This window comes from Bactrocera neohumeralis, chromosome 2 (assembly GCF_024586455.1).
Source record: "Bactrocera neohumeralis isolate Rockhampton chromosome 2, APGP_CSIRO_Bneo_wtdbg2-racon-allhic-juicebox.fasta_v2, whole genome shotgun sequence".
Lineage (NCBI taxonomy): Eukaryota > Metazoa > Arthropoda > Insecta > Diptera > Tephritidae > Bactrocera > Bactrocera neohumeralis.
This window is the reverse complement of record NC_065919.1, coordinates 22,276,651-22,303,427: the sequence shown is the minus strand read 5'-3', so window position 1 is coordinate 22,303,427 and position 26,777 is coordinate 22,276,651. Positions and strand designations below refer to the sequence as shown.

At 40.2% G+C, this 26,777-nt stretch overlaps 2 protein-coding genes and 2 long non-coding RNA genes across 5 annotated transcripts in view; 2 read left to right on the top strand and 2 right to left on the bottom strand.

The window, feature by feature from the left end:
- Positions 1-6,304, bottom strand: part of LOC126750782 (uncharacterized) — a 46,290-nt gene extending 39,986 nt beyond the window's left edge. Inside the window, exons 1-2 of one of the 2 annotated variants that reach the window (XR_007665817.1) lie at positions 5,844-6,304; positions 5,530-5,782 (exon numbers count right to left, since the gene is read on the bottom strand). This is a non-coding gene — a long non-coding RNA (uncharacterized LOC126750782). The remainder of the gene's footprint in view (positions 1-5,529; positions 5,783-5,843) is intronic. The other variant, XR_007665816.1, reaches the window with a different exon arrangement.
- The window catches only part of LOC126750784 (uncharacterized), a 70,707-nt gene extending 49,843 nt beyond the window's left edge, over positions 1-20,864 (top strand). Inside the window, exons 2-3 of the long non-coding RNA XR_007665819.1 lie at positions 19,700-20,324; positions 20,391-20,864. This is a non-coding gene — a long non-coding RNA (uncharacterized LOC126750784). The remainder of the gene's footprint in view (positions 1-19,699; positions 20,325-20,390) is intronic.
- A 2,879-nt stretch (positions 20,865-23,743) lies between these two features.
- Positions 23,744-24,730, top strand: LOC126750779 (single-stranded DNA-binding protein, mitochondrial). Its single transcript, XM_050460509.1, has 4 exons — positions 23,744-23,876; positions 23,935-24,016; positions 24,078-24,186; positions 24,335-24,730. Exons 1-4 carry the CDS (start codon positions 23,853-23,855, stop codon positions 24,552-24,554), a joined length of 435 nt encoding a protein of 144 aa, XP_050316466.1. The 5' UTR covers positions 23,744-23,852; the 3' UTR covers positions 24,555-24,730.
- A 79-nt stretch (positions 24,731-24,809) lies between these two features.
- On the bottom strand, positions 24,810-25,979 carry LOC126750766 (uncharacterized). Its single transcript, XM_050460496.1, has 4 exons — positions 25,717-25,979; positions 25,329-25,643; positions 25,142-25,253; positions 24,810-25,053 (listed from the first exon to the last, which is right to left on the bottom strand). The coding sequence occupies exons 1-4, from the start codon at positions 25,903-25,905 to the stop codon at positions 24,959-24,961; spliced, it is 711 nt and encodes a 236-aa protein (XP_050316453.1). The 5' UTR covers positions 25,906-25,979; the 3' UTR covers positions 24,810-24,958.
- Between the last annotated feature and the right edge of the window lie 798 nt (positions 25,980-26,777).

Genomic DNA, 26,777 nt, shown 5'->3' with positions numbered 1-26,777 from the left:
CCAGCTCTGGTGTCGTTGCCGCTGCGACGAGTGGAGCTGGTGCTTCGCTTAATGCCGGGGCTTTGTTGCTATTCCTGCTGCTGCTGCTACTTGTGCTTTCCCGTGGCCGGACTATGGTAGCTTCATGTGAACATCAGAATTCTAAATTACGTCGTGGACGTAATGGCATTTGTTACTATTGTTGTTGTTATTATTATAGTTGTTGTTGCTGTTGCAATGCTTGCTAGTTGGTGTTTTCCCATTCCAAAGTGGAATTTTCGTGTCAGATATGCGACCAACACTGCCGCCATTGCTGTGACTCCGAGGTTCCGTCCATAGCACTGGCGCGCCATGGCAACGAAGATACGACCAAGCATGCGAAGTGTACCAACACAACCAGCAACTTTGAATAGTTGCCAAGTGCTAGTAGCGACTTAGTAGTCAGTCAGTTGCGTCGTTCTGTCCGTCTGTCCGTCTGTCGGTTGCTCGAGTTGGCGCTGGTTGTCAGGCAAAGCAAAAAGCTACCAAGCAACTGAACAACGCGGCAGCGTAGCACTTCTACCTTCTTTCGATCGATGGAAATTTCTATTTTGTCTTTTACTCTTTTTTTGCAGCTTTGGCGTAAAATACTGTGCAGTTTTGTTTACCGACAACTAAAACTCTAGTTCGATGGCGGGTAATGCTAGTACTCGAGCATTACGTTTGGCGCTGGTGTTGGTGGGAAGTTGCCACATATCTACAACTACATACTTGTATAAACTAAAATCGGTAGTGGTGAACAAGCGGACTAAGAGGTATCAGTATTATGAACAGTAGTCGAAGGAGCGAAAAACTTGGTTGAAATTCATACATATTTTGGTACATAGACCTCTTTTTTGGGGCATCGGCAGGATTTGTATAATCATAACAGACGGAACCAGCTCAAATTTACTTGTGTGGGGAAAGTTACAAAATTTTTGCAGAAAACGAGCTGCAACGCACCGATTATAATGGTTGTGGAATAAGGTCCTTGGTATATGTTGGCACTTTAGAAAGAGTTGGGTTTTCAGTTTGTATGGATCAATTATTGAGCCAATTTTGTTAAACTATGCTGTCTTTGTCGTCTATCTTGGATTCAGCATTAACAGCTACAACAATGTCAGCATCGAAATCCAACGCAGAATAACTCTTGACAATAGGTGCTACTTTGGACTGAGTAGGCAATTCAGAAGTAAAGTCCTCTCTCAACGAACAAAAACCAAACTCTATAAGTCACTGATTATTCCCATCCTGCTATATGGTGCAGAGACATGGACGATGACAACATCTGATGAGTCGACGTTACGAGTTTTCGAGAGAAAGGTTCTGCGGAAGATTTATGGTCCTTTGGGCATTGGCCACGACGGATATCGCATTCGATAGAACGATGAGCTGTATAAGATATACGATAACATTGACGTAGCTCAGAGAGTTAAAAGACAGCGGCTACGCTGCCTAAGTCATGTCGTCCGAATGGACGAAAACACTTCAGCCTGATAGTATTCGACGCAGAACCCGCCGGGCGAAGTAGAGGGTGGAAAAGGACCGGGCTACAATTGGCGCCAAACAGCGAACAGGATGAACGACTAGTACGCTGTAAACTCGGCTATAGCCACGTAAACGGTAATAAATAAGAATATGTTGTCTTGATGTTATCTCCTTTGAGAAAAGTACTTGTATGCTTCTGCTCTACTGGGGGCTTCAAGATCTTCTGAAGTAAACAAAACCTCAGTTGGAAATCATGTAGTTCAATTGCATATCGTCAAAGATCTCTGGCTGGAACGTAATAAATAAGAAGTCTTGAAAAGAATATGCTATAATCGCATTATGGGTACCTGCCGTATCTAAGAAAATAACTAACTAAAAATAAGTCTACTGCATCTGTCTAATAAGTAAGCTTCATTTTATGCGCTATCCTAAATGAATAATTTTCTCCACTCGATTTCTACACCTTTTTAACAGAAGCTTCTAATCTCAATTGAAAAACCTGCATTTTAGTAAAATTCGCTGGGTCAAATTACTTTTAAGAATCTAATGCCAATTCACTATAGTTTGAATGGAGGATCTTAGGTAATACAGTGGATGTTCAAGAGACTAGTTTTGTAGTAAAAACTAGACGTTGAACCCTCTACGGCTCTGCCTTGGAGACAAATACTATTTCATATACTTACATATATTTGCTCTATATGTTGATTACTTATAATAATATATTTATTTATTTTGCATAAAGTTTCCAAAAATCCCACTGTTCACAACATTTCCTTGAGCTCCAACGTCGCCTTAGCCACCCCATCCCAACTTAATACTCTACTACACCGAAACCGACCCAACCAACAGCAACACTATCAGTGACTAAGCAACCGACACACAAAACGACCGACGACCGTCGACCGTCCGACTATCAACATCAACATTTCATCCACTGAAAATAGAAGAACGTTTGGAAAACAAAATTCTATACCAAAATGCTTCACTTCGCCTGCCACACCAACACTTCAACGCCGCACCGCGTGTCTCGAGCACTTCAACGCCGACACCGTACGATGCGACCCATTCGCACAGCTGCTCCATCCAGTCACCAGCCAACGAGCCAACAGACCAGCCCGTCTGTCAGTCAGCACATTCGCCTGAGAAGTGTGCCTTGGCGTTTCCATGTCGAGCTGGTCGGTGCCATGCTTAGTTCAAATTTTACTTTGACTGCAGCACACCGACACCAATACGTTGGCATTGAGACAATAGCAGCTCGGTGCTCTAACACTGGGCACCATCATCCGCTTTAGTCATCGTCGACGTTGCTATTGCGCTGTTGGTGTTGCTGTTACTACTGGTGCCGGTGCCGGTGCCGGTGCCGATGCCAGTGTGCTGACTGGCTGGCTCCATAAAATGTATTTTCGTAGCAATCAGTATAGCAGAATGGTATTTCCTTTATCACATAAAATGGGGAATATTTCAGACCAAGCAGTGAGGTGACTTGTATGTTCCGACGTCCGTTCTTTCATGGGTTCTTGCCTTTATTCGCTCACTATATACGTATGTTTTTGTTGTGTGTGTAGATTCTGACAATCAACTCACTTTACGGTTCTTATTCGTCTTGACATTTGCGCTTTGCTGTTGCGACACAGTGGGACGAATACAACCATTTGCGGCGAGGGCGAAAATGTGATTTGTTTCGGGAGAGGAAAATGATATGAAGAAATGTGATTTAAAATAACCTAAACATACACATTTTCGTAAATAAAAAATGTATTTTCTAGAAGATTACACCCATAATCGGCCTCTAATTGGGATGTTGCCGACAAATCGGTGTTATTTCATCAGCTATACGTTCCTTTATTCATTGTTTATTGTCGCATAGCCAATTTTGGCCTAAGAGTCTTACGGATCTAAAAATATCTGCTCCAAATTTCGAAGCTAACAGATCGTTTATTCACAATTTAAAATCTAGTGTGGATTATATTATGAGTATATGTGATTCATTATGACTTTGCTTCGGCTGGATCGTTCCAATTGAAGGCTTGTGCTATGCACCTTCCTTTCGGTTCAGGATCTTCCAAGTCGGTAATGGTTAAGGCGAGTACCGAAGCTACAACAATCCACATAACACATTCTTTCTGCGAGGGAAGTCGTGGCGTCTGTTCACATGATAGTGACGACTACAGCGAGCATCTGTTTTGGATCAAGTTATAATTGTGTATGTTTTTATGACAGGCTCGTAGGTCAAGGCAGCCTTACCAACGAACTAGGACAAATCAGCCATTCGTTTGAAAATATTGGATTACTAAAACGAATTAGAATTGAAATAACAAAACCCAAAAGCAACAATGACAATCATATTTAGCATGAAACAGGTTAACCAAATTGGATACTGGAATGTTCAGACACTCTATTTTACGGTTGAGAATCCTGGTCCTTATCAAACACAGAAACTGCAGTCCTAGATCTGGTGACGTCCACCTCCCTCATCATCCAATGAAGGTCTACTGGAGAAAACCAATGAACCTACAGCTGGCTAGGGCATACACTACGCAAAAATACTATTTATTGAAATCTACAAGGGTCCAGAAAACTTCATAGTGTATGATAAATTCCGCTTTGAAAGACTCACACATTAACTGAAATGACTTTAATCTTTTTATTTTGGTCCTATGCTACAACCGGAGTCAACATCAACACCTTCGAAGTTCATCTGATAACTCCTAACTAATAATTTAATCGAACTGTGAACACTGTAAAAATTCTTGAGCAAGTTCTCTTTTATTTTGCTTACAAAAAATACAAAAAAAAAAAAAACAAAAATAACCAAAACAAAAAAAGGAATTTCAACTTTACTGCTATAACTTTAATGCGCCTTTGCTGCCGGCTGCTGGCAGTTTGTGGTGCTGCTTGGCTGATTGCCTGTCTGCCTGCTAGCCTGCGAGTCTTGCTGAGTGTTGAACTGGCCGGACTGGCTGGCGCATACGGATGGCTGATTGCTTGCTAGCTTGATGGCCACTGCAGCGGGATGAGTCGTGTGGACCAAATTGGACTGGACCGAACAAAACTGTAAGCTCTCAAGTGCCAGTACGTTCGCTTCGTTGACGTTGTGTTGCAATGAAACAGTGGGATCATCAATGATGAATTCGGGTTATTTTGGTGACCTCATTTAAATGAGTTCGTAATGCATACAAAACCGTTGCAAGAAGCTTGTTGGATTCAGAAAAATAATGATAACAATATACATACATACATATATTGCTATAGTGACATACAGTTTTCCAGAAATATTTTTTTTAACAAGTTGGCGATTTTATGGTTCCTGACCTAATACAAATGCGGATCCTTTCGGACTAACGCGGATGTCCGATAATAATTTGTACCGAATGCATTTTATTGTTGTTCAGCCGAACATGTATAGAACATCTTTTCATAAATTTGTAATGGCTTATGTTGTCTGTATTATCGAATGACTCCTTTGGTTTAGACCACTATCTGAAAATGGTTTGGTTTTAATTTGCACCTGGTTGAGACTGAAATGGGAGCTCTAAATCCACTCAAAGGAAACAAAACTTCCTTCAATTAAAATCGAGGCCTTATATTCACACGTATTCGTGCACCGACGCGCCTATAAATCTCTCCAAAAACTTAGCTTTTTTCGAAATATTAGGTTCTTGCTTAACATCTTCGAAAATGGTTGCACTTTAGTTGATATCGGCCACTTTTTAAAGATTGTAATTATCTTTCTATTTATGAAGTTAGTTATCGCCTACAAATTATTCCTTAGTCTAACCATAGTCTTTGAAGCTTACCTTGGTTTGATAATACGAGAAGATTGAGTGTGAGATTAACACTCGATAAGCCGTAAATGAAATACGAAAAAAATTAGAGACCCGCGGGTACTAGGTTTCTTCTAAAGAGCTCGCCAACTTGTACAGCCCTTCGAAGTAGAGTAAAAGGAATGTATCGCATATAAGTACATAGTTGTACGAATCCATTTTCTCGTTAATCAGTTGACGATGTATAATTTAAAGAAGAATCATAGTCTCCGGAGCTTACTTGGTCGGGAAAGCTGGTGATTTGATTGAGGATAGGTGTAATTGAACCAACGGGCACCAGATTCGACCACTCTAGTTGGAATCGGTTTCTTCGTTAATCACTCGGTGATGCCCATAGTGCTTATGGTCGCTCGTTTGCTGCTGTACTATAAACGCTGTGTTGATATTTACCATTGCTGTTCTTGCCTTTGCTGTTGTTGCCATTGCTGTTGTTGTTGTTTTTTGCTGTCATTAATTCAACATTGCTGCTATAGCTGCTTTTATTACACATTTCTGTTTGTTATTTTGCGCAAGCCCATATACACACATACACACCTATATTTATATCTCTGAAAATGTGCATTTGTTTGGTGCTTGGGCTGTTGGTCGACACTGCCGTTGCCATAGCATGCTTCACCTTCAACGCCGCGTAGCACCCGCCGGCGCGCTTACCCCGTTTGGGTGTCCATACCACACCCTTATCGGCATTTCAGCTCGTTCGTACATTGCTTGCTCAGCCAGTTAGGCAAGCAGCGACATCGAGTCAGCCAGCCAGCTAACGGCGGCGCACACCATTCAACTCAGCTGCAACTCAAGTCATGTTGGTTCATATTGCTGGTTGGTCGTCGTTGTGATGTGGCCCGGTTCGGTTCGGAGCGGCTTGGTACAGAGCACAGCGTTGCGGCAGACATTTTGCCAGTGCGAAGTTTCTTGGTTTCCTTCTCGTCGTCGTCGTACTTACATATGGTACAGTGGTTGTTGCTTGTCGTAATTTCAGCTCAACTTTATTGTTGTTTTCTATTTTCTTTGTTTGTTGTTGGTTTCATTTTATGAATATACACACAGTATGCATATGTGTATGTATGTACTTATGTATTAAACCTTACTTTTTCTTTGGCGTTCATCGGTTAGCAGCTGAATTTCGAAATATACTTTATGCCTCGTAGAGCCATTGAAAAAGCACCAATCTGAAAAGTGCTGAAGTTGACTTTCAAAAATTTTGAAATTTCACAAAACACAAATTATACTTTAAACAGCTGTTTCTATCATAAAACCCGTCTAAGCTGGATACAAATCAAAGTTAAGGACCATCTTTATATAGGTGAAGACTTCTTCTTCTCTTCTTTATTGGCGTAGACACCGTTTCTCGCTGCTTGGCGTTAATTGGAGATTCCCAGCGAAGCCAGGTTCTTCCTCACCTGGTATTTCCATCGGAGTGGAGGTCTTCCTCTCCCTCTGCTTTCCCCGGCGGGTACTGTGTCGAATACCTTCAGAGCAGGAGTGTTTTCGTCCATTCGGACGACAGGACCGAGTCAGCGTAGCCGCTGTCTTTTAATTCCCTGAACTATGTTAATGTCGTCGTGCATCTTATACAGCTCTTCGTTCCAACGAATGCTATATTTGCCGCAGCCAATGCAAAAAGGGCCATAAATCTTTAGCAGAACCTTTCTCTCGAAAACTCGTAACGTCGACTCATCAGATGCAGTCAATGACCATGCCTCTGCACCATATAGCAGGACGGAAATATTGGATGACTTATAGAGTTTGGTTTTTCTTCGCCGAAAGAGATCTTTACTTCTTAATTGTCTACTCAGTCCGAAGTATCAGCTGTTGGCAAGAGTTATTCTGCGTTGGATTTCATTGTTGTCATATACGAAATTATCTACGACTTTGAAGTTATGTCTGTCAACAGTGACTTGGGAGCCAAGTCGTGAGTGCGACAACTGTTTGTTTGTTGTGAGAAGATATTTCGTCTTGCCCTCGTTTACTACAGACCCCTTTGCTTCGTTTCCTTATTCATTCAGGATAAAGCAGAACTAACGGCACGATTGTTGAGGCCAATGATATCAACATCATCAGCGCCCGACAGCAGCTGTACGCTCTTTTAGAAGATGGTACCTTCTCTATTTAGTTCTGCAGCTCGAATTATTTTCTCCAAGTTCTAGCAGATACATATGTACATGAAGACACAATAACTAAGAGTTTTTAGCATTACCCGACTGATTTTTCCACAGCCCAGGAGGTCCAGCACGAAACCTAATCCAATCTAACTGTAAAAAGCCACCTAAAACCAATTCTCTCGACAGTTCTAGTGAAACTCTCTATCAATCCAAAAAAAAAAAACAATTCTCAAAATCAAAGTTTTCAAGTTAAACGACTTAAAGAGTTAAACCACTGCTCTAGGAAATTTTCGTAACCAAGACCGACAACAAAAACTTTGCCATTGCACAGAGTTGGAGTTGTTGCCGGTGCGGCTGCTTGCCGGCAAGGGCCGTTAAGTCGTTGCGAGTTTCACTTTGGCGCGCGTGGTACACAACAACACGGCAATGCTACTGCCACTCATAAAAACGTAAGAAAGAAGTAAAGTAGATATTATATACATACATATGTGTATATAAATACGTAGTCACATATTCGCTCGCACTCTGCCGTCGCCTTCTCGTTGGTCGCATCGCTTTTTCGCTGCTGGAACGTCCTCGAACGAAACCCAGTGTATACAAAGCACCGGCGGCAACAATAACAAACAAGCTATCGAGCAATAACGATGGCTCAGGCAAACAACAGTAATAACAAAAGCAATAACAACCAACCAGCCCAGCGACTGCGACCATGGCGGCAATGGTAAGAGCCAGCTATAATCGATGCCACTGCAGCTCGACTGAGTCGGAGCCAAAGCACCAGTACACAACAACGTCGTTTGGAACTGTGCTGCGCTGTGATGTTCAGTGTTTGTTGCCATAAGGCTGACTGGCTTGTTGTTGGCATAAATGCTTGCTTCGTTAGCACCGCAATGCCGTGTGACTGGGACTGGGCTGAAGTGACTTGGCTGATGCGAAGCAGCAATGTACGCACTTTGGTTTATGTCGACAGTGGTTTTGTAGCTGGTGAAGTTCTAATAAATGTCGAAGCCTCTAGGTATACTTATGTTTGTCGGAATTCACGAGGTTTGAAGCTACAAGGAGTTCAGAGCTCAAACGAACTTGGGTTGGATCAGGTGTTCCCTCTCCAATAGTAGAGATTTTTAATGCTTAATATTATTTTCATTTAATTTCTCCGGATAACCTAAGGAAGGATGAAGTATGAAAAAATTATGGATTAACCCGATTGAATGACAGGGTTTAGGGTTAGACAAGAAGCTCAGAATTTTATAAATATGAATTCCTTCCATCAAAATTTACGTAGAAAAAATAGTATTTTCTGAACAATATAAAACATGGATAATGAACGCACTATTGAATGATGGCCCATCAAAGGTGGGCAGGCTATTTCGTTAATAGGTCTGCAGCCATGGACACTAGCTTGATCTCAAAATATTTTCAAACGAAACGACCTAAGCATCTTAATGTTAATTAATTTATCTGTCGTCAAAACCAAACCTAACTTTAACTATTATTCTATCTCGAAGACACATATTTTGAAAAGTTTTAGATATAAAGAAATTGCTTCATAAGATTCTGTTTCTTCAAGGCATATTTCAGAACTGGAGTGTTTTCATCCATACGGACAACATGACCTTGCTAGTGTAGCCGCTGTCTTTTACTTAATTCGCTAAACTATGTCAATGCCGCCGTAAAACTCGTACATCACATCGTTCCATCAAATGCGTTATTAGCCGTTGCCAATGAGCAAAGGACCATAAATCTTCCGCAGATTTACCATAATCTTCCTTTATCTCGAAAACTCTTAACGTCGACTTGTCATCGTCCATGCCTTAGCACCATATAGCAGGACGGTAATAATGAGTGACTTATTGAGTTTGGTCTTTGTTTGTCGAAAGAGGACTTTTAAACGTTGCATTTTGAGGTTGACATTGTTTTTGGTGTTAATACTGGTTCCAAGATAGACAAAATTATCTACGACTTCGAAATTACGACTGTCAACAGTGACGTGGGAGCGAAGTCGCGAATTCGACGACTGTTTGATGACAGGAGATATTTCGAAGGGTAGAGACATGTGTAGAAGTTCACGCAAGTGAGGAAAGTTCTCTGTGCGCCATTCACTTAGGAATGACCAGAAACGATTCTTTTACATATGGCACAAGCAACTCTTGACTTCCGATCTTAGACTAAGTATCCTCTGGGTAGCCAAAGAACATCCGTTTGAATGCGAGCTAAAGTGAAAAGGCGAACCATCTCCCCCAGGGTTCTGCACTGGAAAGTAAACTAAAACCATAAATACCTACATACTTATATTGACTAAATAGAGTATTTAAAGATTGTTGGCTACTCTACTAAATAACATTTTATATTAGAGATCTCTAAACCTCTTTTCTTTGAAACCTCTACTTGGACACTTAATTTGGTTAGGTTAAGTGGCTAGGTCTTTTTTGATCTTAGTAAAAACTTTCTAGGTATTTCATTTTTATATCCTGAAGAGGTAAGTAAGTAAGTAATATAAGTAAAGTTTGTAACATCCAGAAGGACACGTCGGAGATTCTTTAAAATATATACATATACAAATGATCTACAAATGATCCGTCTGTCTGTTTATACCAGAATTAATACCTCAGTTATTGGGATATCTATCTGAAATTTTGCATACGTCCTTTTCTCCCTAAGAAACTGCTGATTTGTGGGATTCGCCAATATCGGACCACCAGAGCATATACAAACTGACCGATCAAAGTCAAATTCTTATGTGGATTTTTTTATGTGCGAGGGTTATTCTTTTCTTTTTTTCACTCGCATATAATTTTATCTTTTACTCCACGTACCTGTAAAGTACTGAATCGGTCCACTGTTCAGTGACTGTAAAGTTACATACATACATACATACATATATGCATACAAACTATAAGTATAATCAACAGCTTTACGAACAAAGAGCAACAATAACAATGCAAAAATAATAATAACAAAAACAACAATAAATTAATGGGCACATCAACAACGGCATCACCTTCGCCAGCACCAACGAAACGACTGCTAGCAGATACTCGCACAGAGGCACGAACCAACCAGCACTAGTCTCAGGCTACCGTGTCTCAGCTGCCGCCATTTGTGTTGTGCCATGCATTGATGGTGCAAAAAAAGAAAAACAAAAAATATGGCAATATTCATGGAGAAACCAAATTGTATAAATGCGTAGGAAAAAAGTCAAAGAAAAATGTGTTACAAGATTGAAAAGGCTTTTTGCGTTAGCTTTGATTGCGTTTGGGTTCAACCCGTGGACGGCGGACTGTCTGTTGGTTGGTTGAGTCGGTTGAGCCGGTAGCACGATGACGACACTCAGCATCATCGGAATTTTTCAAGCAAGAAAAATATTTTTTCGAGCAACGGAGAACGCACGCACTATCGTTGACCGGCACACGTGCATTTATTCCTTATATACTCGCCTTTTCGTAAGAACGCAGAAGGAGAAATGGCTACCGCTTCTTAGACGCCAGCTTCCCAACACTAAACACATAGTGTAGTGATAAGCTTCGCTTCGGGCATTTGCTCAGTGAGCGTACTGTATGCTCATTAAATCGCCTGTCCGCCCCACAATCCAGCCGGTGTTGCAATAACTGTATCATACTACAGCCGCCCGTTAGACATTGTCTATTAAGCTTTCATTTGCTGTGCTCTGAACTCTTAAATAATAGTTGGAGTGAAAATAAGCAGCAATCCAAAAGCTATATGTACTTTCTTTTTTGGTGTTCTGGCTTGCCGCTTTCTTCGGAAGTTTTCTATGCCTCTATTTTGCTCGCGCACAGCTGCATCGGCAATAATTCTTCTACAGCTGTTGTGACTCTGTCTGCTTCGTGAGTTGGCCAAACTAATTCTTCTGCACATTCGCGCTGTTCATCTTAACGTCGGCGCCATCGGCAGCACTTCTTTCACTCGGCACTCGAAGCTTTGATGTTCATTAACCTAGCGAGCAAACGATCTGTACATCGTTCGTCCGGTTGATCGCTCAGCTGTCAGCTGTTTGTTTTCTTGCGCAAACTCACTGATTTGCTTCGAGGGGCTGTTATTCTTTTGTTCCAGAAAAAGCTTCATTTGTGTAGAAGAAATACAAAAGAGGTCATCTGGCACGTGTGCTCTGTCGAGAATTATCGTCTTACCAACATGTTCTTGTATGAATATGTGTATGTTTCTTTGTGCATTCGATGCCATTATACATATGTACATACATATGTATATGGAACTCCATTTCTTTTGCATGACCGCCACGGGCACGCTTCCAGAAGTCTAGACGCTTAACCCAATTTTCGACGGTTTTCAAACATAAATCGGCCGATGTTCGTACGAAGTTCATCAATCGTCGCTGGCTTGACATAGCCCCACAGGAAATAGTCGAACGGTGTCAAATCGCATGACCAAAGCGGCCTTTTGACTGCGCCATTTCGTGAGATAACACGCTCACCAAACTTGGTTTTCAAGAAATCGATTGTGACATTCGCTGTGTGGTTTGTGACGCCGTTCTGTTGAAACCTCATATTGTCCAAGTCCATATCATCCAATTCGGGCCAAAAATATTCGGTTATCAGTATCACGTCTCGGTCTTGATCATCACGGAAGAGGTACGGCCCAATCACGCCAGCGGCCCATAAACCGCACCAAACCGTAATTTTTTAGAGATGCAATACTTTGCTTATTTACGAAGCCATTCAGCCAGAAATGCGCCTCATCGCTGAAGATGATTTTTTGATGAAAATCCGGATAATTTTCAAGTTGTTGCTCAGCCCAATTCACGAACAATACATATGACGATTCTGGTGGTCAAGCGGCTTCAATTCTTGCGTCAATTTGATCTTGTGAGGATGTAGGCTAAGATCTTTTCGCAAAATTCGCCACAACGACGTCACAGAGATGCCCAACGCTTGAGAGCAACGTGTGAAAGACTAATTTGGATCTTCCTTAATCATTCCATAAATTGGACGGAGCGCTCTTAAAGTTGAGGCCACTGACTCCGAATTTCGGTAGTAAATTTTAATAATTTCGACTTATTTTTAGATCGTATATCGTTCCATGATGAAATGGCCAACCGTACTGTCAAAAGAGCGGGAAGAGTGGCGTCATTTGCTGTCCCTATCGGTCTACTTTTGTAGCGTCCCTATTGAATAGCCCGGTATATTTACTTAGTTAGTTCTTACTGTTGTTAAACTGATTCTAAATTTTCTATCTAAGGAGCCCAATTTTTACTTTTATCTCTCAAGAGAGATTCAATATTTGTCTGAAGGTCGTGAATGGTAAATGAGATATTCAAAAATATGGGTCCTCCTGGGCATGCCGTCAACTTTGCTAAGTCTAACCATGTGGAATTTCCGTCACCAGCTATTTAAATAGATTGTCCTTGACGCTTGTCACGATTACAAAAATTGACGCTCAAGATATCATTTGTGGCATGACTCATAATCCTACTGAAAATGAGGATCTCCACCTTCCAGGCACAAAAAGTGTGAAACACCTCACTGTGGTGTTTACGAAAGTATTTCCAAAGGAAAATGTATTACCACTCCGAAATCGACTTTTTGAGCAGACTTCTGTACGGTCAAATTCTATTGACTCTGGTTGCAACAGCCATCTTCGATTCATCATTTCCATTTCTCTTTTGGCCTGCTTTGGGTGCTGCTCTCTTGTCAAAAGATTTAGTTTGTTCGATTCGCACAGATTGATTGGACAGATGAGGTTGCATATTAGGGCATGCTCAATAATTTTTGGTTCACCTTCATTTTAAGCTACGTGCAATGGTGTGAGGTGTACACGCATTTACGGGATGTGCTACCAAGCACGTATGCAATATGTTTGAAATAGATATGTTGGTATGTATGTATGTATGTACATATGCGATGCTGTTATAAAATTACATTTGTATTAGATTTTATTTTAGCACTTTTAAATATAAATACATACGTATGTATGTAGGTTCCTTTCTATTTTTACTTCTTATTTTTTTACGAGACTACTCCTATACAGTTCTTACGGCTCTAACTAGTAACAGAGTGAGGAATGCGTTTGCGGCACAGACCTACTGCGATTGGTTGAATTTTGGGTTTAAGAAGCAAAAGTGAAAGTCGAGTAATGAATTTGCCCGCTGTCTCATAGAATTCTATCTTAACCGCACATAGGTTAACAGGTTTGCACAATATTTCAGCTATACCAATATATTGACCATTGATATTAAGAGGCATGGCCCAAACTCACTTGTGTTTGGATAATCAGAGGGGTACTTGGTTTAAGGCCGGATGTCGTGGGCTATTTGAGCCATATGTGAAAGAATCGTTTCTGTCCACCACTCCTAAGTAAATGGCGCTCCGAGAACTTTCCTCACTTGCGTGAACTTCTACACATGGCTCCATCCTCCTTGGCAACCATTAAAATAGCAAAATCCGCTGATCGGGAGCAATCCCTTAAGTTCCTGTTTGTTCTAAGGAAACCGTATCAATATATCATCTCCTTTATAGTTAGATAAGGAGTATATTCATATAGTTCGGGCATTTCCTTTTATCAATGTATGTCTACTATATACTAAATTAGAAAGAGGATGGATTTCATTGAATTGATTAGGCTCCAAAACTACTTGACGGATTTGGAAAATTCTTCCAACGCTGAGAGGCTACACTATCACCGGTGAACATAGGCTATATTATATTTCCAAAATTGTTAGGGATCCTTATTAAAACGCCCATAATGTAATCCAAGGTGTAAAAAAAGTACATACAAAATCCTTACATAGCCTGCGCTGCGAATACTATTGTTTATAGAACAAAATAATGTTCTACGACTTTTCGGAACATAAAATGGGGGAGTAGAGGTACTTTCTTCATTAGCTTATAATAGTAGCCTATATAATATACCAGGCGTAGCTGAGGGTGTACACAAAGACCGTGGAAAGTCGATTCGGCGCCGTTCGTAGCAATTCGGACTTTCTTATGGAACGACTTGGCGCCTTGTACGGCGAGATCTTAAATTGAAAGCGTACAAACTAGAGCTTGTGCAAGAACTGAAGCCGCTCGACCTTCCCAGACGACATCGCTTCGCTCTATGGGCTCTTGAAAAGTTCCAAGGAGATCCGACGTTTTCGAGCCAAATTTCAGCGATGAGACCCATTTCTGGCGCAATGGGTATGTAAACAAGAAAAATTTCCGCATTTGGGATTAAGAGCTACCTGAAGAGAAATTCAAGAGCTACCATTTTATTCATAAAAAAAAACAACGGTTTGGTGTGTTATGTGAGTCGATGGAATCATCGGTTCATATTTCTTTAAAAATGATGCTGGTAAGAAAGCAACCGTCAATGGCGACATAATAACCGATTATTTGATGCCTGAAATTGAAGCTCGTGATCTGGTAAACATTTGGTTTCAACAAAACGAAGCCACTTATCACACATCGCATCAATCAATGGATTTATTGAGAGAACACTTCGGTGAGCAGATAATTCCACGTCTTGGGCCGGTCGATTGGTCACCAAGATCGTATGATAACACACCGTTAGACTTTTTCTATACCTATGTCTATGCGGACAATCACGCTTCGGTTCAGGCCTTGGATCAAAACATCACGCGTGTCAGTCGCCAGTTACCAGTCATAGAAAACTGGATTCAAAGATTGAACTATCTGAGACGTAGCCGCGACCACTATTTGAGAGAGAGAGAATCCTCAAAAAACAAATGCCAAACGATGTTCTTTCGAATTATAATAAACATTCCCCATTAAATTTGAAGATTCTGTGTTTTTTCTTTAAAAAGTAGAGAACCTCGAAATGGATCACCCTTTACTTATCTGTAAAATATTGGTCACACTGTCATAGTTACATTTTTATCTAAAAATGATAATTAAAATGACGTCTTTGTAAAATCTCTTACCAAAATTAATTACTACATATTCAGGACTGATTCAATATCTTTATATAACTTTTTGAATTATCAGATTCAGACGTTTCATTCGAAAGATATCACGAATTTAAAAATGTGAGTATTAGTAAAAACTCACTCACTCCTTGTGTACCCCGATGACACAACTGAAATCAGCGCTTCACTGACCTACTTAAACTAATTTTTCACGAGAGTCGTTCATCAAAAATGTTAATATGTGTGTATATATTTGCACACACACACACCTGTATTTCAACGCGCCTAGTTGACAGCCGGCGAAAAGCCGGGTCAAACTTTTTGGCGCCCAAATATTTTATATATGTATGTACCTATGTATGTATATTCTTAAATACCTACGTACACATCACCACTATGCGGTTATAAAAACTTTGGAAAAACAAACAAAGAACGCGCAATGAAAACCATAATGAAATGAAAATTAAGGTCGGTAATTGCACCCAAATACATCGAAGGAATTCAGTGGAAAAGGCACAACACAAAGCGCCGACCAAAGGACGCAATATGCCTACTCGTACTCACTCGTATGACTGGCATACCATTTTCGGCACATTTAAATGGCCTTCGCATGGCAGCGAAAGCAATCATAATGAAATTTCAAGGCCACGCAACGCAACCCATTCGACAGCTCGCCAATTTAGCACGCCACGGCCAACCCCGGCTCATACTTACGTGCAATATAGTGCCGTTATGTCGAAGGAGCACCCACACACATACGAATGCATGAATGGCTGCCTCTTATCACAGTCACATGACGCGACGCCGCCAAACGCATGAAGCTGAAAACGAAAGGAAAGTTAAAATTGGCTGCACATTTATTTCACCAACAGCGATAAGAAAGCTCCGTGCTCATAGTGTAGCGTTGGGCGGCACATTCGTATTCACTTCAGAAAGGACGCCTATTAGTTCGACTATGAGGAAACTGCAAACGTTCAGCTATGCCTGCTTACACTGTCGGCCGCCCAGCACATCCTGCCGCCCATGATGCTGCATCGTAACCCTTTAACGGTATTCGGTGCTCGGTGCTCGTTGCTCGTTGCGTGTCGTGCCCGCAATCGTCATCAGCGCGCCGGTTCTTCGCAGCTTGCCAACAAAACGCCGCATGCTTGGCATTCCTGCTTCGGCTGCTTAACGGAATTCCTTTAATTTTTGATAACTTTTACTTTTCTTTGACCTAAAAAACCGTGGCCGTTGCCTATGTAGTGGCAGCAACGAAACCTGCGCCGTTGGGAAAAAATGGGAAACTTCAACATAAATGACGAAGGCAAATACAAATACATACATACAAGTATGTACGTATGGAGGAATAAATGTGAAGGAACCGTGTGATGGCGTTGAAGGGCGCGCCGAAATGTTGCACAGGGAGTGTTTGGTGGTGGTGCGCTTTTTCGCTCAGCCATAACCACAAAAAGTGCCAATGAAGACAATGACTACGTTTTGTACAGTAGGATTTTTTCGACTTCTCAGCGAAAATTTATGGAAATCGGCTCACCTGCCATCTAACATGGTGCGGCACCACACTTAGATTGTTATGTGCAATAAAATATTCAATAATTTCCCCAACAGAAAGTGTACAGTTAGAACCCCTAAAACTATTGAAAGTCGAACTTTGCTGAGAGCGAAGAGTTCACTAGACCTCTTACGATTCATCCTGGTCCAGAAAGTGCTTCCGACTGCACAACTGTTAGTAGTTCAGCAAGTCTTGCTGAGCTGATCCCAACATTTCAGTAGTAAACCGCAAGAAGTTATCGGAGCTCTTAGCCATTCTCATTCTTCAGTTATTAAGACTGCACCCATCTAACGGTATTTTGACTCATATTATATCACGCCCATGGATGGCACAGTTCACTTTTGAAAAAGCACTGACGCAATCTGAATAAAGCTTTGATAGAGATCAGCTTTCTGTTCTCTTAGCATGGTTTTGATATTTTTTTTTTCATTGGGTACCAAACCCAGCGCACAATCTCGCTAGTAGAAAGCGGACAGCCTACCTCCCAATGTTACAATCGACCACAGCACGAGCGGGGTGGGATAGATACCGAGAGTAGAAGAGGGAAGCGATAGGCGTATCTTCTTCTTAATTGGCGTAGACACCGCTTACGCGATTATAGTCGAGTTAACAACAGCGCGCCAGTCGCTTCTTCTTTTCGCTACGTGGCGCCAATTTGATATTCCAAGCGAAGCCAGGTCCTTCTCCACTTGGTCCTTCCAACGGAGTGGGGGTCTTCCTCTTCCTCTGCTTCCCCTGGCGGGTACTGCGTCGAATACTTTCAAAGCTGGAGTGTTTTCATCCATTCGGACAACATGACCTAGCCAGCGTAGCCGCTGTCTTTTAATTCGCTGATCTATGTCAATGTCGTCATATATCTCGTACAGCTCATCGTTCCATCGAATGCGATATTCGCCGTGGCCAACGCGCAAAGGACCATAAATGTTTCGCAGAACTTTTCTCTCGAAAACTCGCAACGTCGACTCATCAGTCTCATCACTTGTTGTCATCGTCCAAGCCTCTGCACCATATAGCAGGACGGGAATTATGTGTGACTTATAGTGTTTGGTTTTTGTTCGTCGAGAGAGGACTTTGCTTCTCAATTGCCTACTTAGTCCGAAGTAGCACCTGTTGGCAGGAGTTATCCTGCGTTGGATTTCTAGGCTGACATTGTTGGTGGTGTTTAAACTGGTTCCAAGATAGACGAAATTATCTACGACTTTAAAGTTATGACTGTCAACAGTGACGTGAGAGCCAAGTCGCGAGTGCGACGACTGTTTGTTTGATGACAGGAGATATTTCGTCTTGCCCTCGTTCACTGCCAGACCCATTTTCTGTGTTTTCTTGTCCAGCCTGGAGAAAGCAGAACTAACGGCGCGGGTGTTGAGGCCGATGATAACAATGCCTTGATGTTTCCACCTCACCCTCATCCATACACTTTTGTCAACCGGCATTCGCATTAAGTCTTACCGCACGAATGTATATTGTACAGAGTCCAGTAAGAGCCCCTACAATTCCGGCAGAATGAACTTTGCTAAGGGCAAATTGTTTAGAAGATATCCCGCGTTCTATTCTAAGCTTAGTGCTCAGACGCACAAGAGCCGGCTGCTGACCAGCGCCTGCTAAGCACTAGCGAGGCCCATTCGTCCATTGCAATTCCGAAGTGAGCGGGCTCATCGGCTTTGTAGTTTCTTGTGGTTCGGCTTTTACCAGGCAGCCTAACGATTATGATGATGAAGTAGATTCATGATATTTTTAGTGAGAACAGACACTCCTTGACTAGCTTTAAGCGGAAAGTTTGAAAGCTCAGCGCTAGTATCAGCGCTCTTTTGTGTGTAGTGAATGCTCACCTGAAAGAGGCTGCACTTCGTGGTTGTACATCTACTGTCACTTCGATTCGAAAAACGCTACAGTTATTCGGTAGCCTAAAGCTAAGACTGACGAAGAGCTCTTTACAGAAAACTGCTGAAAAAACGCATCGCGAAGTGTCCTCGTTCGAACCCCTTCATATATCCAGCTTCCCTGAACCTTAGAGCGCACTTCACAGCAACGCCCAGTTCACGCTTGCCAAAGTCTTTCAAAGTGAGAGTATGTAATTTCTCAATCTGCCGTACCTAGCCAAGCTAAAGATAGTAGTCACGTTGTTTTGAGTTTAGGGCGTCTGAGTCTATTTATAATTTTGGGGTCATATAAAATTTTAATTTTCTATGGAAGCCAGTCAAAAACTTAAACTTATAACTTAAGTTTACTTAAGTATATCCTGATTTTTGTAAAAAAAAAGTTATTAAAGGAAGCTTCTTTAACTTATTAAAACTGTCCACCAAAATTATTGCGCTTTTGCCACTGTGCATTCGAAAAGAAACTTTCGTGGTACACGTGCAGCCCAGCTACAACGTCATTGGTATTGGTGGCGGTGGCAGCTGTAATGCCAGTTGAACGACGCGTTGAGACTTGAGTACAATTCCCAATGCGACGTAGTCACATACACACACACACATGCGCACATAAATTTGCCTCGAGCGCGCTGGAGTGGCAAGCTGGAAAAGCTACTGTCACACAGCCACACAAAGCGGCTCGTACATACATACATACATACGTACAGCGAAGAAATATTTCTATTTAAGTTCTCGTGGAAATGAGTGTAGCGACAAAAAACCGCACGGAAGCTGGTTGGAGCAGATGGCACCTTCTTCTACGCCAAGGAAAGTAGCTGCCTTACGGAATGAAAGCTTGATGTGTTAATGTGTTTGTATATATTGTCTATATGTAATATGTATGTGTGTAGATGTATGTTAGTAGTTGTGTTTTATTTGGGAAACGGTGGCGGATTCGGTACTTTGAACTGTTTTGAAATATTTAACAGCTTTTATTTTTCATTTTACAGCACAGTAACTTCAAATGCAACCGTGTTCTGATTAACTGTCATATGTCAGTTGGATACTGTTAAAATTGGGCAAGTAAGAAAAATTTGTTAGAACAAAACTACAGATGAAGACATCGTTTTATAGGAAATTTTATTGGGATACAATCAGGATTTAACCGTTCAGTTAAAATTCATCTTGGAATAGACCGACCAAGACTGATAGAGACAAGATTGCAACAAACATGTTTTTAAACGGAGCTGGCTATACAAATTTTCATAGTGATTATAAACCAAGAATTTCTTTTCTTTCATTCATGACGTCACGCGCCATTGTAACGGGTGATTCAAGTAGATGTATTTTTTTCAATCGCCTTTTTTTGACAGTTCACGCGTACTCGAAGACCGTGGAGAGTCGATTCGACGTCGTTTGCAACCACTCGGACTGACGTATGGAACGTCTTGGCGCATTTTACGTCGAGATCTTCAATTGAAAGCGTACAAAATACAGCTCGTGCAGAAACTGGTGCCGCTCGTCCTTTCCAAGCGACATCGCATCGCTCTATGAGCTCTTGAAGAGTTCCAAGAAGATCCGATGTTTTCAAGCAAAATTTTGTTCAGCGATGAGACCACATTTCTGACTCAATGGGTATGTAAACAAGCATTTGAGAGAAAGAGCAAAATGAAGAGATTCAAGAGCTGTCATTTCATGCAGAAAAACAGCAGTTTCGTGCGGCTGTGGGTCTGTGGAATCATTGGTCCATATTTCTTCAAAAATAATGCCGGTGAGAACGTAACCGTCAATGGCGACCGTTATCGCGCCATGATAACCAACTATTTGATGCCTAAATTGAAGCTCATGATCTCGGCGATATTTGGTTTCAATAAGATGGCGCCACTTCCCACACATTGCATCAATCAATGGATTCATTGAGAGAACACTTCGGTGAACAGATAATTTCACGTTTTGTGTCGGTCGATTGGCAGCCCTTAATCACACCGTTAGACTTTTTTCGGTTGGGGTAAGTAAAGTCTAAAGTCTATGCGATCAATTCCGCTTCGATTCAGGCCTTGGAGCAAAACATCACGCGTGTCATGCGCAAGTTACCAGTCGAAATGATCGAACGAGTCATCGGATGGACCATCTGATAATCTTCCAAAAATAAATACCAAAGAATGTTCTTTCGAATGATAATATTTTCTGTTTTTTTCCTTTAATAAAAGTAGGGAACCTCGAAATCGATCTTCTTCTACTTCGTTTTTGGCGTATACAGCGCTTATGCGGTTATAGCCGAGTTTAAAACAGTTGTAAACTCTATTTCCTATATCTATTTTATTTTAGGGTAAGACACGTTCAGAACTTCCGTGTAATGGAGTGTAGCGATCATTATTTTGTAGAAACTGTTGGTCCGATTTGATTCTTAGTTATTATTTTTGTTCTAAAAAATGTCTTCAAGAAAAACCCACCCAAAGTGCTATTGGACTGTTTTCAATTTCCATAGGGTACCGCAGATATCTGTTATATTTATAGAGTTTTGTATCTCTTTGGGGTTCTTGATGAAGAAACTAATCACTCCAAATGTTGAAAATTTAATTTTTGGAAACCGCTCATATGAAACTCCTCATATATAGGCTTAACGCAGTCAATCCTCAAACCATAGCTTATAAGCCCATAAGGAGATTGTTAAGCAAAATTATTTCTTTTGAAAGAATTTGTTCGAAAACGTATTTTGCTAGAGTGAACATCCATGAGAAGTTTTTGGGTTTTTACTAAATTTTAAACCTCAAAAATACGTAAAGTTATTATGTGAGCATTACTCTCATCCTTCGTCACTATAACAGCCTCCACTCTTTCATCTTTCAAAAGAAGAGCATGAAAAGATTTTGAAAATTCACATAAATGAATGACAAATATGAGAACCAAGGGGACAGTGCGCCTGAGCCGCTCCTGTACCACTTTAGCTAATGCGAAAACTGGTGTGGGCTTTTCTAGCGCAAGCTCAGGGATGATTGATGGCGAAGCCAAATCGGCAGCTCAACACAACCATTCGGGTAAAAGTGGAAAGAAATAGTACAAGCATACAAACTGATGTTGAAAAAAGGCCGGTCGATGCGAGTTCACAATCGCATACGCAGAAAATAAATGTAAAGAGAAACAAAAATAGATTTCAAGGGTAAGAAATTGTGCGTAATACGCCAACATTTAACATTTTCATTTTATTTACGACGTGGGAGTGCATGGCTGACATTGTTGGTTTGTGGATTTGAAGTTGAATGAAAATTTTCCGAAATTATATATGTATGTATACAATTTGTAAGAGATTTTGACCTTCGGCAGGTAATATTAAATCTTCGAAAGAGTCTATCTTCTATTCTAAGTATCTGAGCGAACAACGGTAACATAGCATATGGAAAGCGAAAACTGTGACCTTAGGCAGCATAAAGGTTAGGTTGGGTTAATCTGGAAGACCAACGAGTCACGCATAGAACAGTTTTGGTCCTTTGCGATACCGGATTGAGTTTAGTTACTAGGCCCATGAGGAGTAGTCAACCTTTATGATGGCAGCGCTTGACGTGAATTTCAACAAACTCTGTGACCCCACTATCGATACCTCTTACAATATATCATATCCTGGGGACCCCAGATACTTACAGCGTAGTCTTGGCAATGCGGGACAAGCGCACAAGATACGCTCCATTGTTTCCCTGGTGATTTGCCCTAGACATTTCCTGCAGTCTTCTCGATACGCCAAAATCTGAGGGCGTGTGTCGCCATCAGACAGCGACCAGCTAGTATTCCGATCATGTTCCTACAGTCCCTTCCGATCTACCATTTTACACATAACTTTTGCAGTTTTGCAACCACGTAGCTCGTTCCATCGGGTTTTGATTTCTTGACCATGCTTCTATCCAGATCGTCGTACAGACAATTGCCCCCGACGCATTTGGGACCTGGCACCCAGTAGAAGTGGATTTATTTGCTTCGGGTAACACTTTCCACTGCTGTCATGCTTCCCAAGACACTTCTGGCTGATATGCGTTATGAGGTTACTGCCTTGATTGCTGCTTGCCTGTATATGTAGATGTGGACACTGGAATTGCCTGCAAGCGGATTAGAGGCCAGCTTCGCGACTTTCACAATAGCAAAGACCTCAGCTTGAAACATACTGCCATCTAGCTTTGATAGCTCTGTCGCAAATCATTTGGTTCTTTTGATGACTACATCAGTTTCGACTTCCATTAATACTAAGGATTCTTATTAAGGACCTCTTAGTCCCTTTAGAGTTTGCCATAATGAAAGAGTCCCAAAAATTTCTGCTTCTATATTGACAAAGTACTGTGCAGAGGTGATCCAACCAACCCACCATCTTTTCAAGTAGCCAAATTTTATTTGACTGATAGTTAGTGTATCCGCTTTACAGATGCGTCTAAGCTCAACCACATTCGCCCAACAGTTTTCACAGATCCTTTATGTCGTTAATATACCAACAAATGAATTCTAACTTTTGAACTGAAGCACACGTTTCGTATACGTTGATGAGAAGTTGTCAATGGAACTTTCACTTCCCGCAAAAAAAATTAGTAAATACTGCACAGCGACATCTAAAGGTGAAGTTACCTGTTAAAGTTAGTTCTAAGTTAGCAAAGGGATGGGTATGTTGAAAAATTCACAAAATTTTATTTCATTAGTGCTACCCTGTATCTTTATGGTAAATATCCCCATAATATAATATATTTCCTATAATTTTGTTTTGAAAAGACATAAAGGCAAAAGTATGTTTGTCCAGAGAAAAGCCAAAAATATTTTTTACGCTCTCCGCGCCGTGAACCTTCTCTATAAATATACGTTCTCTGTTTGTCTTTATTATAAATACGCAGCCTAATATTTTTAATTTATATATAATTTGTTCTGTATATATTACTACACCGCCATAAATTATGTATTTATAAATTCTTTATAACGTCGCAGTTACGCCTTAAACCTTTGGGCTTGCTTACCGTTGCCACATCTGCTGGCGCAAGTGCTATTGTTTTCCAATTTTAATGGCAGATGTCGCCATTGTAGCGTCAGCCATTGCCAAACAGCTGTTTACCGGCGCAATTCCAATTCATTCGAGATTTATATTTTGATACGGTTTGTTTTTTATTTACAAATTTCTAATTATTTTGGATAAAAATGCTCTCACAAAGTGCACGTACCGTAAGTAAAACAATTATTGCATTACTTATAAATTATTATTAGAAGTTTTCAATTTTAGTTGATATCACCGCTACGCATGGCGTTGAGGCAAGTAGCACGTTGCAGCTCCAATGAGGCAGCGCCGGTTCGTGTGGAAAAAAGTATTGCTTTTTGTTTGAATACTTGTTGAAACAATAGAACAATAACGGTTTTTCATTTCAGCTGTTAATAATGTAACCATACTGGGGCGTGTCGGTGCAGATCCACAATTGCGCGGTTCCGTCGAGCACCCGGTTGTTATGTTTTCGGTAGCAACGCATACTAATTACAGGTTATTTACATTTTAGTTGATAAATCTACATACTAGAGAGCTTATACTAATGTTTGCATATAAATTATTATGCTACGGTTGAATTTAGAAAATATTTTAAAACATATTTTATATTATCTACTTCATATACGCTTTTTATGCCTTACAGATATGAGAGTGGCGATTGGGCTCAACGTACAGACTGGCATCGCGTTGTAGTTTTTAAGCCAAATTTGCGCGATACAGTTATGGAACATCTGAAGAAAGGTCAACGCACCATGGTGCAAGGAAAAATCACATATGGTGAGATTACCGATCAGCAAGGTAATCAAAAGACCACTACCAGCATAATTGCTGATGATGTAATCTTCTTCCGTACCGACTCGTGATCACGCGTAACCAATTTGTTCAACTAATTTTTAAGCATTTATACACATTAATTCTTATGTAAATGTTACATATGCTAAGTTTAATGATTAAAGTGTCAAAAATCAAAAAGTTTCACCTAGTAATAGAAGTTCATACAATTAAACATCATCACACCACAATGGTTAAAAAAAAGTAATTTATTCGCTAGTTTTTTTTATTACATAATAAATTTGTTGGATCAGTTCAATGTTTTGTTTGCAATGTTGCAGTATTGCAACTCGGCTTAATGCCTATTAATTGTGTTTATTTTTGTTGGTAGAGACGGTAATTTCTTATGTGGCGCGTTACAAGAGATTTTTGCAAAGCAATGCATTTTACCTCAAATATTTTATAACAATTTTGAACTATTTTTTTTCTCATGAATTTAAGTTCGCATATTTGCTGGACCATCACCGATTGGTTTGCAGAAAGACGGCGGCGCAGATTGTGATCTTTGTTGACGCGAAGCAGCCAGGTGTACTATGAAATATGAAATTAAGCTCAAAAATTACGGATATGTGGAAATATAATATTATGAATGCAATAACAACACAGTGAACACACTCACGCAAAGCCAGTCGTAACATTCCGTCGACCGCATGCATTTTCTCAACTAAACTATCCACATTCTTTTCAGTTTGCTTCAAAGTACTCACGTGACAATCCAATATGCTGCTAATCTAAAGTATAAATATGCTGTCACTGACTTTTAGATTAAAAAAAAAACAGCTAGCAAAAACTTATGCAGAACGCACTGTGTAATACGGACTACTCATACGCTGCACGTATGGCTGCAATTCCTGAAACTCATTCATCAACAGATGGAGCTGTGCCATATTGTGACCTGTGTTCTGCAACAGATCCAGCATACGTCGTTGTTCCTGTTGCTCATTTACAATTGGACAACCGCAGGTTATGCCGGCAGCTGTTAGCGGCCGATTCGCATAATCTTCCAGCGCTGTGATATTGCGCTCAAGCAGTCTTATGTTCGCGTCATTCACCGCCACTTCATGTTCGGTGGCGATCACTTTTTCTTTAAGCACTTCCATGATATCATTGATTTCGATAAGCTGCAAAAGTTAATGTGCTTTTAAATTTTTTTCTACATACATATACATACATAATTCGTTGCATTTTGTTTACTTTTTGCTCGTTCTGTATGACTTGCTTTTGCATATCCTGCACCGCTTCACTTTTAGTGGCGAAATCGGACTGAAGCGATTCAGTTTCACTCGCCAACCATTTGGTTAGCATTTCCAAGTGACTGAAGCGCAGTGGTTCCACTTCTTCGGAATTTATGCGTTTGGAAATTACACCACAAAATTTTGACATTTTTTATATATTTTATGAAATTATTTTAAATTAACGTTGGTAGCAAAAATTTATAATTTTTTATTTTGGATTTTGTCAACTTAATGTAAATAATTGAAATTTGATAATAATGAAATGTGGGCCACCCCAATAGAAAGTACGGTATATGTTTTTGTTCTCTTATAATGAACTTATTATAAATCGGGATTTGTTTATAGAAAATTAATAATTTTATTGGAGAAGCAAAAACAATAAGAAACAAAGACTGGATTTGTAGTGTAAAATTAGTTAGAAATTTGGGTGCATTTCGATTATATGCTTAGACCTGTCTGTTATGGGATTGAATCCATTTACATCTTTTTTAACTTCTCTGTACCGAAAATTTAATTAAAGCAGTGAGGTTTTTAATTTTTTTTCGAATTGTTTTGTCTTAAACGAAATGTTAAATATTAGGAAATTTGTGTCAAATTTTCAATTCCTTGATGGGAACGCAATTGGCGAAGTTACAATTATTTTTATGCATTTTTTTTAAACGTTTTAGATCTGATTTCAGAATTTAAGTGTGTATTCTTAACTGGAAGCATGAGTTTCAGATAATTTTTGAAATATAGTAAAAAAGGTAAGTATTTTTGCTATTTATTTTTTTTTTAATATTTATTTACATTATAGGGAAGAAATCTGAAAAAAGTGAAAAATTTTCGAAAAACAAAAACAAAAAAATATTAATCAAAAATAATTTTGCAATATCTGTTTCTACGGAAAAGTTGAAATTTTTTTCGGGAGATGAGTGTCTGAAAAAAAAAACATTTTTGTATCACTTTTTTGACTGTTTAAAATTTTTTAAAAATAGTAAAAATTGAAATTTAAGGTTATGGACAGCTGCAGACATATAC

Coding starts and splice junctions, on each gene's coding strand:
- LOC126750779 (XM_050460509.1), top strand. CDS start 23,853: ATGCTCTCACAAAGTGCACGTACC. Junction 24,017..24,077: donor GCCGGTTCGTGTGGAAAAAA/GTATTGCTTTTT, acceptor TTTTCATTTCAG/CTGTTAATAATGTAACCATA. Junction 24,187..24,334: donor GCAACGCATACTAATTACAG/GTTATTTACATT, acceptor TATGCCTTACAG/ATATGAGAGTGGCGATTGGG.
- LOC126750766 (XM_050460496.1), bottom strand. CDS start 25,905: ATGTCAAAATTTTGTGGTGTAATTTCCAAACGCATAAATTCCGAAGAA. Junction 25,254..25,328: donor TGAGTAGTCCGTATTACACA/GTGCGTTCTGCA, acceptor TTTATACTTTAG/ATTAGCAGCATATTGGATTG. Junction 25,054..25,141: donor AATGTTACGACTGGCTTTGC/GTGAGTGTGTTC, acceptor CATATTTCATAG/TACACCTGGCTGCTTCGCGT.